The sequence below is a fragment of the Clarias gariepinus genome, chromosome 26 (assembly GCF_024256425.1).
Source record: "Clarias gariepinus isolate MV-2021 ecotype Netherlands chromosome 26, CGAR_prim_01v2, whole genome shotgun sequence".
In the NCBI taxonomy this organism is placed as follows: domain Eukaryota; kingdom Metazoa; phylum Chordata; class Actinopteri; order Siluriformes; family Clariidae; genus Clarias; species Clarias gariepinus.
Window position 1 is genome coordinate 17,983,206 of NC_071125.1, and position 16,566 is coordinate 17,999,771.

At 40.7% G+C, this 16,566-nt stretch overlaps 1 protein-coding gene across 2 annotated transcripts in view; it reads right to left on the minus strand.

The window, feature by feature from the left end:
- ncoa2 (nuclear receptor coactivator 2) overlaps positions 1-16,566 on the minus strand; it is a 68,452-nt gene that overhangs the window by 5,380 nt on the left and 46,506 nt on the right. For both annotated transcript variants that reach the window (XM_053487680.1, XM_053487681.1), the window contains exons 6-21: positions 13,638-13,815; positions 12,952-13,119; positions 11,508-11,609; positions 10,766-10,906; positions 10,340-10,487; positions 9,182-10,235; positions 8,824-8,989; positions 8,289-8,489; positions 7,292-7,435; positions 6,996-7,146; positions 6,714-6,870; positions 5,246-5,539; positions 4,634-4,711; positions 4,356-4,548; positions 3,472-3,643; positions 3,032-3,149 (exon numbers count right to left, since the gene is read on the minus strand). In XM_053487680.1, coding sequence (XP_053343655.1) covers positions 3,032-3,149; positions 3,472-3,643; positions 4,356-4,548; positions 4,634-4,711; positions 5,246-5,539; positions 6,714-6,870; positions 6,996-7,146; positions 7,292-7,435; positions 8,289-8,489; positions 8,824-8,989; positions 9,182-10,235; positions 10,340-10,487; positions 10,766-10,906; positions 11,508-11,609; positions 12,952-13,119; positions 13,638-13,815 — 3,465 coding nt within the window. The remainder of the gene's footprint in view (positions 1-3,031; positions 3,150-3,471; positions 3,644-4,355; positions 4,549-4,633; positions 4,712-5,245; positions 5,540-6,713; positions 6,871-6,995; positions 7,147-7,291; positions 7,436-8,288; positions 8,490-8,823; positions 8,990-9,181; positions 10,236-10,339; positions 10,488-10,765; positions 10,907-11,507; positions 11,610-12,951; positions 13,120-13,637; positions 13,816-16,566) is intronic.

Genomic DNA, 16,566 nt, shown 5'->3' on the forward strand with positions numbered 1-16,566 from the left:
CTGTTACTACCTTGAAGGTGAAAACGTTTCTCTAACGGCATGTCAGGAAGAGATTTGTTGCTTGCATTTTACACAAAAGGTCATTTAAACACATTTCACAAAATATTCATGAATCCTATTATCACTTACATTACAGCAGCTGTAAACAGCAGTTCCAGTTTTTTCTCTATCCTAAAGTCAATAAAACTATAAAAAACCCAAAAGACTTTAGATAAGTTAAGATGATTCTGTGAAAACGCTCCCTTTTTGCTCTATAAACATTACAATATATTAAAGCAACATTGCGAGATTTCCAATATAAAGTTTATTCACTTCATCAGCAGTTCATGTGCTATTCATTCATTTTTATATGTCCTGTTTAGGGTCACAGGGGTCTAGGGGCTATCCCAAGGAACACACCCAATCTAACACTATGGACAATTTCACAATCAGCCTACGATGCGCTAGGAGGAAACCAAAGTACTCAGAGGAACACAGCACTGAGAGAACATGCGAAATTGACTCCCACAGACCAGAGGCAAAATTCGAACCTTCGACCCAGGAGATGCAAGTCACCAGTGCTTACTGTACACCTCGTACCATGTACTCTAATACAACTGAAACCATTTTTGTCCTACACTGTACCGAGGAAAAGTGTAAAAAAAAAAAAAAAAAAAAAAAACCTACTTGCAATGAATTCATTAAGAGTAGATGGTGAATTCTGTCGAATTTGCAGAAGCTTTAACAAATGCATCATTTGGCATGCTACAAGTCCATTCAATATCTATACAAGGTTCATAACTGACAGTTGAACATATTAACCATTACTAATTACTAATTGATTAATGATGAGTATTATTGATAATCAAATGCACATTTCCCCTTTAGTTTAGGTTTATTTAAAGAGTTCTAATGTTTCCCATACACTCCTTTATTTGTAGACCGCCACATAATTTTAAGTTTTTTTGACAATTTAAAATGCATTAAATCGTATTTAATTGCATGCAGAGCTTGGAGGCCCTACTACTGTATTTCTCACATGCATGAACGCACAGACCCTTGCGCCTGTAACGTATTCGTGAAACACTTGTGAACATATGAGCGCTCATGTTGTTGAACAGTCAGTTTAACTAAAGTGTTTTAGAACAACGGCGATCAGTTCTGTGATAGAACTCTCCAGGGAAATAAAGATGAAGGAAGGGGAAGAGGTGAGGTACTCAATCAGGTGTTCACCAAAGGTAAAGACCCGACTCTTCAAATAAGTTATTGAGCAAGTAAGTGTAAATAGCCTGGCCAGTAAGGACGGTAGGGATGGGAATCACCAGGGGCGACCCGATACGATATCAACCCGATTCAATTTGAATTGTCATTCTGTTGGCATCACAATTTTATTAATATCCAGATTTGATATATATGTTTTTTTAGATTTTTGTCAAAAGACCAGCCGATACAATGTTATCACAATACCTGGGTGCCGATTCAATATGAATTGCAATTCTTTGTATAAGAGAGATCTTAGCTAAGCTAACATCAGACTACAGCTGGGTTTTTAACGTTACCACAACAAACCTAACCGTTTAATATATTTTAATCGGTTAAATACTTAGCACTAATTAATCAATTAACGGTTACCATCTCAGCACATACTGTAGTCACAAACGGATCCAGCAAAACCTTTTGTAAAAGCATAATCAAAAAGAAATGCCTTCACCATAATGCGTGTTGCAAATTTGGGTAAAATACTTCACTGTTAAGTGTATAACAGTTGTTACTTTATATTTGTTTTATATTTAGATTAGATGGAAACACACTGGCGTTTTCTTTACGCAGACAGTACTGCAATAAGTCAGATTCTCCCAGAGTGACCCACTTGTTTATGTAAAACTCATCATATTGACATGAAGTATGTGATGTATGAGTTTTTATGCTAATACTCTCCGCCTGTTCCATCACCATTTCAGATCACACTAATCGAGCTTAATTATTTATGAGCTCGTCTTACAGAAACCAGGACACTTAGCATCTCAACGTAAGACATTCTAACCTGTAATGGACTGCATGAAGAAAGGCATCTAGTAAATCTCAAACGGAGACCTTTCAACCTAAAGTCCTGTGTGTCCCATGCTGTCCCATGCTGGCTTCATTAACGATGAGAAGATGCTAAGTGGTTCTCAGTGCGTACATCGCCTCGGGGCTACGCTGGAACGTCAGTATACACTATGACCTACAATATATGAACTATATTGTTGTCAGGGGACTGTTGGTATTACACATAATGCATCACAAGTGTAGAGAAAGACGGTTGAAGTGAGTGGTGCGCTCATTAATTTAAAAAAAGTACCTGGTGCCACAACAACTCAGGGAGGACCATAAACAGAGTTGTTTAGATATCTGCAAACAAAATTTGGACCAATACTCTAAGGAAGGTAAAGCGTATCATTACTGGTGATGAGACATGGATTCACCAAACGGCAGAGTATGGAACTGAAATATCCTCAATCGCTAACCAAGAAAAAGTCGAAAAGTCAACCATCAGCTGGAAAATTGATGCTTGGGGTCAGTAAAGGAATATTATCAAGAAAAAGGTTTAACAATCTACAGAGCGCATTACAGTAAGTTGCTTATTGAAGAACTGAAGCCTGAACTTGATGGATGGATTTGACAGATGAACAAAGTATGTAGGAGGAAAAAGGATGCGTTTGTCTTTTCTTAAAGTTAATTAATATAAACTCTACAGCCACAATGATCATTTTTGACTCGTCCTTGCTAGGCTAAGATTATCCTAAAGCTAAAAGTGATGGGTTCACTCATGCTGTGTCCCTTGACAGTGCTTTCAGCTACTGCAATAGGTCAGATTCTTATGTTGAAGTAAGCGTTTACTCCCTAGTTTCAGATAACGCAAGAGTGAAGAAAAGACTAAAAAAGAAAAGACATTTTCTTTTTTTATTACAGCTAGACAGAACATATCTTAAGAGACAAACTGGGGAAAACATCTGTGTCTGTTTACCTTCCAGTACAAACTAAAGTGTGTGTGTGTGTGTGTGTGTCTAACCTGCTCTGTGCCCATCTGGCCCATGCTGCTCATGCTGTTGGTGTTGGGAGTCATGGGCACATTCATGCTCATGCCGTTACTGTTATACACACTGCCGCTGGCCTGCTGAGTGTACATGCTGTGGACAGAGGAGCAGGAAAACAACACCAGTCATATCCAACTATTCTTAAACCATCATTCTCTACCACTGTTAACTTTTATTCATTTATATTAACCGAAAGACAAACATTAAAAACTAACACACACAAATCGCATATCCACTTGTCCAATAATAGCCAATGATCTCTCTTATTCATCATCCATATATACAATTATTTAAAAAAAACTACTTACACGTTATAGACATTGTGAAATTCAAACCTCGGACAAAACATCATTAGAGTGCAAGCATGTGTGTGTGTGTGTGTGTGTGTGTGCGTGTGTGTGTGTGTGGTGTCCACCTGTTGGCATTTATGTTGCCCTGCGTCCAGCCGTTCATCTCCGGAGACGACTGAAATGTGGCATTACCCTGTTGCATCATGGGGCTTTGGGGGTGACCCATTCTAGGGGAAACGAGGGGGCTCTGAGGGGTCGCTGCACCACCGAACCCGGAGTCAGGCTGCTGAGTTATTCCTAACAGACACATGATGTTTAACACATATGAATCTGATCTGAATCATTATTTCTAGTTTTAGTATCATGTCAATTTTAACATAAAAAAAACACTATAAAACTTTTTTTGGGTTGAACATTTCATACATTCCTGCTGATTAGATTGGACGAAATCCTTAAATCGCTTTACCACCATTCTTATATCCAAAAATGATTATAGCGACTTTTAATATAGTTTGAATACTTTAATGTGAAAAATTTTATACTTTTTAGATCACAACTAAATAAAATGAGTAAAATAATAATAATCCTGAAATCATTTATAGAACAGATTTTTGTACTGTGAGAGTCTTCTGCCCTCTAGTGGGCATCACTGTTATTATCCAGGAGAAGAAATTCTTTCAAGAAGCAACCTATAGTTCGAAGCACTTTTAATTTAAACAGATGCACTATATTACATACAAGACGTCAGAAAACACATTAGCATGTCTGTTTGATATCACAAACATTGTAAAATGGATGCGATTACTTCTAATATAATTCTAGTTGTAAGCTTCTTCTCTTTATTTTCTTTATTTTATTTTTTGCCTGTTTTTGTTATGAACAAAGATATACGTAAAAGTGTTAGTATTAATTGGAAAATACACCAAAAAAAAGCACTATATAAATTCATAAAAATAATAATAATTTTTATTATTGTGTTATGGTTATGATGATGGCAGTAGGCAGGTACCATAGTTGGGCGTGTAGGGGAAGTGTGTAGGGTTGGCATGGGCGATCTGGGTGCCGCCCATAGTGCTGGCAGCCATATTTGGTGGCACGTTGAGGCCCTGAGGTCGCATGCTCATGCTGCGCTGCTTCTGACGCAGATGATTACTAAGCAGCTCCCTCTGACGCTGTGCAAGCATCTGAGCGTTAATGGTCCCCTGGGGGAAAAAAAAAAACACATTTAACATCTTCCTGCGATATCTGATTTTATGTTACTTTTTTGATTTTGACTAGCTTACGAACCTGATTCGGAACATTGGGTCTTAGAGGTAGGTTCATGTTTGACACTCCAGTCATCTGATTCATCATAGGCTGGCGATTCTGCAGAGAAATACAGACAGAGCGGGAAAGCTGTAACAGTGCTGAAAAAGGTATAATAAAAAAATAAATAGTGAAAAATGACCTACATGGCAGGTGGACCTGATTAAAAAGTCAGATAAATTTACAAACCTCCAGGTTTAAATTCGTCCTCATGCACAGTAGGAATTACATTTAAAATAATAATAATAATAATAATAATAACAAATCGGTTAACATTACACAGTGCTTAAAATGAATAGAGTAAGTAAATGAGATCAGAAATTAAGGTCAAACTGCAGTTCCTAAATCGTCCAGCAGGTGGAAGTACAGTCTGTGTGTATGTGTAAAATATCAGTGTTCTAAAATCAGTTGCATTTATTTTGACTTGAAGAAGGTGAACCAGAAATCCTTTTGCACAGCGGTGTAAAAAAAAGACTATATATATATATATATATATATATATATATATATATATATATATATATAAGTGCTTACTGTATAAAATTACTAATGTCAGTTTTTTATTATACAGTAATGGCTGTCAGGATCCTTTACCTGCTGTGCTTGTAGTCTGTGCTGCAGCTGCAGCCTGAGCGCGTTAGGTTGATTTGGGACGCTCCCCGGTGGCCGGAGACCTGGTCTGGGCTGCATGCGGATCATGGGAAATCCTGGCCTTTGCCCTCCAACTAGGCCAATGCCATGGTAACCAGCGTCCTGCATAGGAGCGAAGCCTCCTGGTGTGTTATGGGACAGTGGCGCAGGGTACTGCTGTTGAGTGTAAATAGGCTTCTGGTCCATTAACAGGCTTTGATCCTGACCTGGGAACATTTCAGCTTCTAATGATGGAGCCTGAAAGAAAAACACACACAACATACAGTCATCAACAATTTACAACCACGTGAACAAGGGCAAATTTAAGATTTCAAAGTTCTTGAACAGCATGAAAAAAGGTGAAAGGAAGTTTATGAAGAAGGGTTGATCAAAATCAGCGAGAACAGTTGGAGTAGAAAAAACAGTAAGAGAGCAGTGGGAAAAGCAGGACGAAGAGCAAAAGAAAGAGAGCAATTGCAGGAAGAAATGTATTGAGAGCAGGTGGAACAGCAGAAAGAATAGGAGGAAACAAGTGGAAGAGTATGAAGGAGGGAAGGGGAAGAACAGTAGGAAAAAATGAAAAAGGAGGAGCAAGTAGAGAAGCAAGAAGAGGAAAACGAGGAACAGCAAGAGAAAGAAAAACAAGCAAAATGAACAGGAAAAAGTATGAGGTATAGCAGGAGAAAAAGAAACAGGAACAAGGAGACAAGTGGAAAGAACAGCAGTGAAAAAATTTGAAAAGTAAGATGAGTAAGAAAAGAGCAGGAAGAAATGAAGGAGGAACAACAGAAGAAAAGGAAGGAACAAGAGGAAGAGCGAGCAGGAGAGAGAGAAAAAGGGTAAGAGAGAACAAGGGCAGAAAGAAGAGAAGGAGAAACTGAAGGAGAAAAAAGATGAGAAGGAAGAACAGGAAGAATATATTAGAAACAGCAGGAGGAGAAAAAAAGAGATGCGCAAGAGAAAAGGTAGGGGCAGAGCAAGAAGAAGAAAAAAGGAACAGCAGGAAAAAAAGAAAGTTGAGCAAGAGGAAGAATGGGGAAGAGTTTGAAGACCAGCAGGAGAATCATCAACACAAAGAGCAAGAAAATAGCAGGAGAAAGAGCTGAAGAAACAGAACGGAAGAAAGAAAAAGAGCAAAGAAAAACAGAAAGAGGAATTTATACAGAGAAGAACAACAAGAAAGAATGGAAACGCAGGAAGATGAGCTGAGGGAGTGCAGGAAGAAGAGTAAGAGAAAGAAATAGAGCAGGGAAAAGCAGGAGGAAGAGATGGGCAGGAGAGGGAAAAGACGACAGGAGGAAAGGAAAAATCAGGCAAAAGAATAAAGGTCTAGGTACAAGAGTAGGTCTAGGTGGGAAGAAGAGCAGAAGAAAGAAAGAGCAAGACAAGGATAAGGGAAAGAGTAGAGTGGAAGTGGAAGAGGAAGTGCTACCTGTCCCACGAGTGCTGGAATGCCCAGAGCTCGATCAATCTCCTCCAGACCATCAAAGTCTTTGAGGGCAGTGTAGAGCTGATTAAGTAAAGCACCTTCATCAGCAGGTCCTTCAGCTGCACACAGCACATCTTCCTGTGGTGCACCATACAAGGACCTGACACACACGCACACACACACACACGCACATGGTTTAAATTACTGTCTAGAATACTGACAGTACAATCAGTCATCACTGTCTACGTCTGCATGCGAGTGTGTGTGTGTGTGTGTGTGTGATACCTGTTAGGATCTCCAAATGCCACCTGCTCAATGGGCATCATACTGTCAGGCCACGGAGCTGTCTGATTGGGCGGAGCGGTCTGATTGGGCGGAGCCTGCTGCTGTGGAAACGTAGGGCCTGCCAGACCCATGTCCACTTCCAAAGACTGGGCTGTAAGAGGAGCAGAGACAAATCGAGACACACAGACACTTAGACTCATCCTAACAAGTATAATGAGTATTCAATCTTTTTTTTTAGATTAGTCACTTTGCTGAATTAGACTCCGGGAATTTGTTTATCTGTAGGAAGTGCATACCGCCGGGCATCATCTGATTCGGCAGCATTGGCCTGGCTCCTGGTTGGCTGCTGGGTCTGATCGGCATGTTGGCATTCTGCACCATGCGTCCCTGCAGCGCCCCTTGAGGGGAGGAACTGCTCACGCCCTGAGATGCCCAAACATCTGCAAAAGAAAGAAAGAAATGTATAAATCTGTAAATCTATTCTACTATCCAATATTCTTAAATTCCATCGGCTCCAGCTCCAGGAAACCCACCTGTACATACAATTAGGGCTGAAACGATTCCTCAAGTAACTTGATTACAAAAAATGATCGAGGCAAAATCTTCTGCCTTGATGCTTCTTTTAATTAATTTTAAAAGCTTGTTTTATGTTTTTGCGCAATTATTTGTAAACACCGAAGAAGAAGAAGAAGAAGAAGAAGAAGCGATTACGTCACTCACAAAGCGGAAGGAGACGCAAACAGTTAGCTGTGCACTAATTTGAGGGAGCGTTCTGTTGCGGGCTGCGAAGGGAGCGATAAAATTATCAGCGAGCCAAGAGATGAAGAGCCTGAGCTGAAGATTTTTAAAACTTTTAGTTCTGAAAGTTAGGTTGCAAACTTAATTATTTATTTTGATACTTAAAGTCATTTGAAATACCTTTTTTAGTTTTTGCATTTGAGAAAAGGCTTTAAAATAATGTATTGCACTGTAATGCACCTAATTCATCATCGTCAACTTTAAGTTATTCCTTCTATTATGAATAATGACAATGTTTATTTTTGATAAAATGCTGCATACATTTAAAAAAATAAAAGTTGATTTTTCTAAAAAGAAAACCAATTAATCTTTGTTTCTCTTATATATTTTACATTGCTGTTTAATTAAGCAAAAGTACATTTTATCCGATTACTCGATTAATCGATGAAATTTTTGGTAGAATACTGGATTACTAAAATATTCGATAGCTACAGCCCTACAAACAATTTTTTTTTTTTTATACTGTTATTAAATATTATGCTAAATCGTGCTTACCTGCCATGTTGGCCTGGTTGGTCAAGATGCCCTGGTTTCCCATCATGCCTTGCTGCTGCTGTTGCTGCTGAATGAGTGAATATGGAGTGGTGTTCCTCATGATGGGATACTGACCCGGCGACCCTTTAGTCGAGGCGTTCATGTCCAGAGACACGCTTCGCATGGGAGGAACCCGGCCTAGAGGCCTCGGGCCACTGAAATCTATCCAAACCCACACACCCAGACAAGGATGCACACACACACACACACACACACACACACACACACACACACACACATACATACATTATAGGTCAAGTGAGTAATGCCTCACACTCAATAATATGAGAATCAGAATAACTAAAAAAGTCTTTTCACACACACACACGCGCACACACACACGCGCACACACGCACACAGGAATAGTATGCTATTGTGTATTGTGGGGAAGTTCAGTTTAGTTAGTAAAGCGTTCCAAGTGCAGCAGTGACACTAAAACGGTAGCGTGTGTGTTTCTTATGTTTTCTTTCTATTAAAGAAATCACGAGACACCCACTCTGTACTGCTCGCGGCTGTACACCGCTCTCTCCTGTGATCTGCAGAATGTCGTTGATGATCGCCTGCTTATCGACGGCAGCTGGCAGAGACATGGGACGAGCGTCGGAGAAGAAATTCGGCTGACTGTTCTGCAGGTCGTCCAGGATATCGTCCAGCTCGCTGGACTGTAGATCGACACACACAAGACACACATAAGACAGTGACACACCTCAGCCTTGTGCATAAATAGCATTGTTCTTAGTTTCACTGAATAATTCATCAGAGTTCACAGCACAGCATGATCATGCTGACAAGGAAAACGTAACTGCAATCTTTTTTTTTTTTTTTTTGCAAAGTCACCATCACTTCCAACTCACCTGCTCTGCCTGTTCATATCCTCCATCCGGTTTCTCCTTCTTTACAGTGACCATGCTATTCCCCTCCACCTTAATCTCTCCCGGCTCCATCTTTATCCCCTTGTCCTTAATCGTGTTCTCGTCATTGTCCAACAGGTACCGCAACAGCGCGTTGTCCTTTTTTTTCGGACTCGCCGCCTCCTGTTTGCCGATGTCGGAAACGTTGGTTCCGTCGTGGCTGGCGTCTTTCCCCGTCGCCTCGGCCGTGATCTTTGCCAAGTCCACCGGCGACGTGCTGTTCTGCAAGAGCCGGTGCAGGATCTTGTGCTTCTCCTTTAAGGACGTAGCGCTCGTTCCTGATGTACCAGGCTGATGCCCGGTCATAAGTTCTTTTTCTGGCGCAGGCGATGGCGAGGAGGACGAGTCCATGTTTTCGTTTTTAGTGGTGAGAAGCTGGAGGAGCTTTGTGTGCCCTTTGCTTTCGTGGATCTTACTTTCATCTGAGCTGTTGAACTGACCCAGGTTGCCTTTCTCGTCCCTTTGCCCGCTGCTGTCGTTTTCATGCCCGTCGCTTTGCTCAGATTCCCCAAATGGCTCTAGCTTGGGCAAAGCTTGAGAAACTGAGGCTGGTGATTCTAATTTTTTGGAATCAGGTGACCCCAGAGACTGGCTCAGGCTTATGGATTGGCACTCGCTAAGAGCTTGAAGGGCATTCAGAGAACTGCTAGTGAACACTTGAGTACCACTGTTGCCCGGGCACATACCTGCGGGCGAATGGAGGGAATTGGTGGGGTTAAACTGGGATGGGGGTAAACGTGGGGCGCTGGTTACCCCAAGACTGGGACGATGTGATGGGCTGCTCATTTTTAGCGGGTATCCAGTGCCCTGAGGGTTGCCTGGGCAGCCAAAACGGAAATCTTTATGAGTTCCTGGGGACGAGAAGGCTGGTGTGTTGCTGCTAATGATGCCCTCCTGACCCTGAGCATTCCCGCTCATTGGATTCGGGGAAGTCATTGTGGTCAGTGGGGTCATGGGTTTGGCCAGGTCAGGTGGCATGCCACATACGGTTGGCTCTCTAAAGGGAGAAAAAAATATTTAAATAAATACATTGCAAAATCATCTAATTATAGACAAACAGACACAAGCACAGACAGACACACACGAAGACACACTGTGTACCTCTGGAGGACGTGCAGCGACATGTAAAGCTGTGGCTCGTTGGTGGCTGGAGAGCGGACGAGTTTGCTTTTGGTGTAAGCCGAAACGATGGTGCCATCGGAAAGGGAGAAGCGATAGGTGGGGCTGAACGCTTGGCCATGTCTTAATACTTAACACAGGGAAAAGACACAGGGTTTGAAGGCACTCTCACAGTGTAAAGTCTGAATGCAATACAAGAAGCTACATACAGTAATCGAAAGTAAAAGCACAGCAACATTCCTTTTATGCAGCACTTTAGGGAAGTTCACACATGAATAAACAGTTCCTAGAAAGGTGCACTTCGCACCATCATCAGCGATGTACTAATAGTGTATAAAGGAAATCTTCCCGCGGACCTGCCTGTAGCTGCAGTGTTATTTTAACAATACAATAAATTGAATTAACAACCTTCTTGCTGGTGACGTTTGGCGTAAGAACTATCTCCTTCGTTCTGCAGGTGAAAGCGTTGGATGCATCTCCTTACTAAGTCTTCCCATCCGGGCTTCATAGAGGCTCGTAACATAGTGGTGTCTAATGACGTGATCTTTCCTACAGACACACACACACACACACACACACACACACACAAAGCAGGCTTATTGCATCCCCATTTGTGTAACTTGTTTGAGTGATGTCACAGTGCTGACGAATGAGACCGGTCAAAATGTTTGTTTTACCAACAACTTTTGATATTTTGGTCCGTCCATGTGCCATCCAGTTCGATGCCCGATTGTCAGTCATACTAAGTACCTGGAGGAAACCCATCAAGATGCAAAAACCAGAGGCGGAAACTGACTTGGTCAGATGGTGTGGATTAACCTGCTCTAACCGCAGCTCTGGCAGTTCATTTTGCTCCTGACACCATCATATTTCCTGGCCAATTACATGCCTCGCTTCATTTCTTGATAACCGAACATGCTTCCTGGAAAAGCACGTGTCACTTCTGCTCTCTTTCTTCTCAACCCATTGTAAAAACATGCACTTTGTGCAGCACAGGCACCCCTATATTAATTGTATTTAAACTATTTTCAATAGTGTCTGTCCCTCTCTTCTTTTTTTTTTCCCCCTTAACTGTGAGCGGTTCTTTTGTGGCTGTAAAGTGACTCATTGTGGCGTGTGTATGTGTGAGTGTGTGTTGGCATGGTGTTACCTTGGAGATCTTGCCGTGTAGTGAAGCTCTCGTGTGTGGGGAGCATCGGTCGCTCCTTCATAGGTACTCTCCTCGCTACACAGATCAGACACGACTGCAGATCTGCAGGGAGAAACAGAGAGAGAGAGAGAAAAAGAGGAAAAAGGAATTGAGACGGAATTGTTTAAAGGGCAGGCAGTGATTTGACCCCCAATCAATAATTGAATGATATGGTGGCTCTGTGATCTGTGCCCGTGTGTGTGAAAGCGAGAGATAGTGAGAGAGCAAGAGAGACCAACAGGATCTACATGGTTGAATGTGACCTTTGAGCTGTACGTTGCCCTGGTGACGCTGCTGACATTCAGTTAGAGAATCCATCGGTGTCTCTCACACGCACACACACACACGCTAGGGGTACTTGATACACTTGTATACACTACTGTTTGAAAGTGGGAAATGTTTTGAGATTAACAGCTGTTTTCTTATAAAACTGCACTAATCTGTGTCTAAAACTCCTGATTTTAAGCAATAAGTTTTTAATCCAAATATTGACTGTTTATTTTATTGCTCTTTAAAGAAGTTTCTTTGATGCAGAAATGTTTTTAAAAGCATCTTTTGCTTATCCCATATGTTTGCATGTGTCCAAGACGTTTGCACAGTACAGCTGTTAGGTTTTACTAAGCTTGCTGGAGAATAGAGCTGTGTATTGGCAAGGGCCTCACGATACGATACGTATCACGATACATGGGTCATGATACGATAAATCACGATATATTGCGATACAATACATATTGTGATATATTGCAATAGTTTGTATTAGTACGTGTGTCACATTATATTGACAACTTGATAAAGTAGGCAGACGAATTAAAATTCCAATTCATTAGAACGGCACAGTGTGATTGAAGTCCATATCGTTATAAAACACTTAACACTTAAACATTCAACTAAAATGTATATGCCACTAAAGTTACATATAAATTAAATAAACAATTTATAAAACTAAAATAAATTTAAGCAAAAAAATTTTAGTTCATCAAGTAAACATAAAACTGGAAAATAATGCTCTAATATGAGGTATTCATTGTCACCAAACTGTTAGACCAAAAACTCTCTTGCCTCCAAACTATTAGAAACTTAAGTGTAGTATCGATACTTGAGGTATGACTATCGATACACTATCGTAAAAGAAATTATCGCAATAGTTAGATGTATCGATATTTTTGCACAGCCCTACTGGAGAATATGAGTTTTTTTCATCATGATTAAATCTAGCAGCATCTATGACTGTACAGCCAAGTAACGTACAATCGTTGTACATTACTTATTGTGTATTATATAACTATAACTAGTTATGTACTCTTAACTATAACCCCCAAAACTATGGTCTAATTCCTGACTTTCCTGCAAACATCTGGAATTAACAGTTTGTGGTATGTGATTAGTAAACTCAGTGTTCTCTCACCCTCTCCCTCCTCTTTAATGGATTTGGGTTCCGACACAGTGAAACACTGCATGGTTTCGTATTTCTGTGCCTCCTGCTCCTGCGCCTCCTCCGGGTTCACCAGCATGCGGCATGTAAACGAGTGACTGTTCCTCCTGGAGCCCTCGCTCGACCATGCCACGCCATTCACTGTCACACAGCGTTAATAAAGAGTAAATACAAAATGATCGATGTTATCAGCTGCAATAGAGACTACACTAGAAAGCCCATCTCATAGGCTATACATTGTGCTATGGCACTATATTCTACTATTCTTTGAACAACTATAGTTCCCATATTGTGTTATTACAAGATACTAATCCATAAGCTAGTATCCTTTCTCTACATTATAAAATGTTACTGTATATTATATTTACAGTGCATCCAAAAAGTATTCACAGCGCATGACTTCTTCCACATTTTGTTATGTCACAGCCTTATTCTAAAATGGATTCAATTCTTTTTTTTCCTTAGAATTCTACACACATAATGACAACATGAAAAAAAGTTGAGTTAAGTGTACATTTATTACACAGTATGTGCATACTACTACAATGGAACAATCACCTAATAATTTCCTGTGTGATAAGTAAAAAAACTAACTAAATGATGGCATTCAAGTATATGGTATATAATTCACGTAGAATGGTGCGGAGCTGTTGGTTTACCGAGTGATTTAGGCAGCAGGTTCTTAATAAACTCTGCGTGGTCTCCGACATGTAAAATGCTGTAAACACTTGTGTTCATAAGCTCCTCCTGGTTGTAGCGCAGGTACTGCGACACATTTTCTGACACAAACACAATGTTCCCCTCCATGTTCACTACAAAGAAGAAGCCATCCAAGGCCTAGAACAAAAAGAACAAAAAGGACATTTTTGGTTATATAATGTTAAATAGAACTTAAACTAAGATGTACATTAGGAGTAAAAACCTAATAGCAGGAAGCTGCTAGAGCATCACTTATTGCGCGGGAATTATTTCTCACACAAACGGGCAGAGAAATGAGACATAAGAAACAGAAAGTGTGTTCAGTGTGAAATAGTGTGGCTCTGGTGGATGTCAGTTGAGTAATCTTTGCCTTAAGAAATGAATATAGGGAAACTACAAACCGATTACAAAGGTTATCTGAGCATTCAATTTTCGACGCAAGTTTGTTCAAGACCTGATCTTGTAAACAATGTACTATAGCTTTTTGCCTTAAAAAAAAAATTAAAAAAAAAAAATTATATGACGCACATTATTTCAACCGAGGTGTTTTACTACAATTCTGTCACAGCCGTCATGGTATTTCCTCACGCACTTCATTTTACGCTCTCCTGTGGCAAAAACAGCTCATCACAGTGTTTCTTACCTGAATCCGGTGAGGATTATACAAGGGGCGTTCAAGTCAAACCAAGATTTTGACAGTACAGAATACCAGAAGACGTTTATGAGGGTAAAAACTCCCATTATGTCTCTATATAACCCCCTGCTACACGTATGCACTTATCCCAGTGTGTTACTAGTGCTTGGAAACCATCAAGGAAGAAAGTTTTCTCAGTATGCAGGGCCATGATCAGTCGCCTGCTTCATGTTTGAAATGCTGGAACTCCTTTAATGGCCCAAACATGTGGAAATGGCTTCGTCCGAGTACCGTATGCGGGATGTGACAAGTTCCTCTAATGTGCAAGCGGTGTTCATGAGTGATTGTGCGTGCCGTTCCCACAGACAGATGCATCTCTTCCACAAGTTGCGACAGGATTTTCAAGAATCAGGCGTTTCACTTTGTTCATGAGAACGACTGCAGTGGGCTCAGAGCCACCTCGGTCGGGATCATCATTTACAAATGCACAAGCTTCTTTTAAATTCATGTTTTACTGCGGTAAAGTGTCTCATCACTGTACTGTGCTTTTAAGTCTTCTGCAAATCGCTTTAACATCTTCATTCACCAGAAATTATATCACAGGTCCCGCTCTGACTTGAACGCCCCTGATGAGGCAGTGCACAGCACAGAGGAGTGTACTCACTTACTACATAATTTCATGATTCTAGAGACAACAATTAACCCCGCGTTAACAGTTAACATTTAAATGTTGTGCTGTAAATGTACCTTGACCTTGTTTCACATGAAAGCAGGTAAAGTATCTGTGAATATATGCGTATGTGTGTGAGCGAGAGAAAGCGGAAAACAGAGAGAGAGCCTTAAGACCTGCAACAGCTGCTCGCCCTCATTCCCAATGCAGATTACAGGCTGCAGTTCTATCAGTGTGTCTTCTATGCACAATGTGTGTGTGTGTGTGGGTTTTGAAAAGTAGCACTTGCAGTGTCTGACAAGGACGAGTCGGACGAGTGTTAACTGAACCAGCGCTGCATCGCTGAGCATATGTGCTCCCTTCTTAGCGATGCTCTTTCCTGTTGCCCCAGGCCATCTCTATAGATCTGATAAAAACACGGCTGACTGTAAATCCCTAATCTTTCATCTCTTTATTTTACAGGGTGTCTCCCGGCATTGTGTTGCATTTAATATGTTTTTAGACTTTTTTTTTTTAAGTATTTAAAATAATAAAAAGTTTGATCAGATTAAGTTATTACAGTTCGCTACATGAAGGAACGACTCAACGGAAAAACCAGAAACCAGCAAATCATACATTTTTCAACCATCGAGTGTATTTCCTGTTCCACTGATGGTTGCTTCTTTTTAAGAACCTACACACACACACACACACACACACACACACCCAGTACTCTATAACGATTAAATTAAAAACCCTAATGGAAACCTCAAAGCTCCTGGCCACTCTTGGGAATCCTCTTAATGCGTGTGCGTATGTGTGTGTGTGTGTGTGTGTGTGTGTACAGGCGTGGAATGCTACTCGATTAACTTCACATTTCTGTTTCAGATTAACAAACAACAGCGATTTCTTAATAAATGTGTTAGCTTACTTTGTTTCTCTCTAGTACAGTTGAATGCTAAAATTAAGAGGGATGTAAAAGTGATAGTGATACGGAAGAGGTGAGAGAGAGAGAGAGAGAGAGAGAGAGAGAGAGAGAGCCTCTGATGGTCATATTAAGTACATAGTGCAGTGTAAACACACACACAATGCTGACTCTATCTCTATCGGTTTACACAACAGCACATTCAGAAATGTGCTGATAGATGAACGTTAGAGTGAACAGGCTGCTCGGCTCCGTCCCAATTCACCACCCCATGGTGCTTACATAACCAGCTCTACTAAACGGGGGAGAACGGTTGGGCTGCCAGGCTGAATGGCTTCGACACACATGCTTATTAAAGCACAGATATAACCGCACATGCAAATACCCATGCACACAGGTAAACTGAACAAATTAATCTAATCAATCAATACAATTAAATTACACTAAATTACTTCTGATGAATCAAATGCAATCAATCAAAGTGAAAGTAAGCCAATGAAATCATGTCAACTGAATCATGTTAACTAACCCCAACTAAGTTAGTTACAAAAAAAGTTTTTTTCTTTCCCCATCCTCACACACCCGCAGATTCTCAGTCGGATTCAAATTCGCGATCTCTTAACCCAAGGTTGAATCAGGGAAATTAAATACAGCCAGGGGAATGAAATGAAATGAAATGAA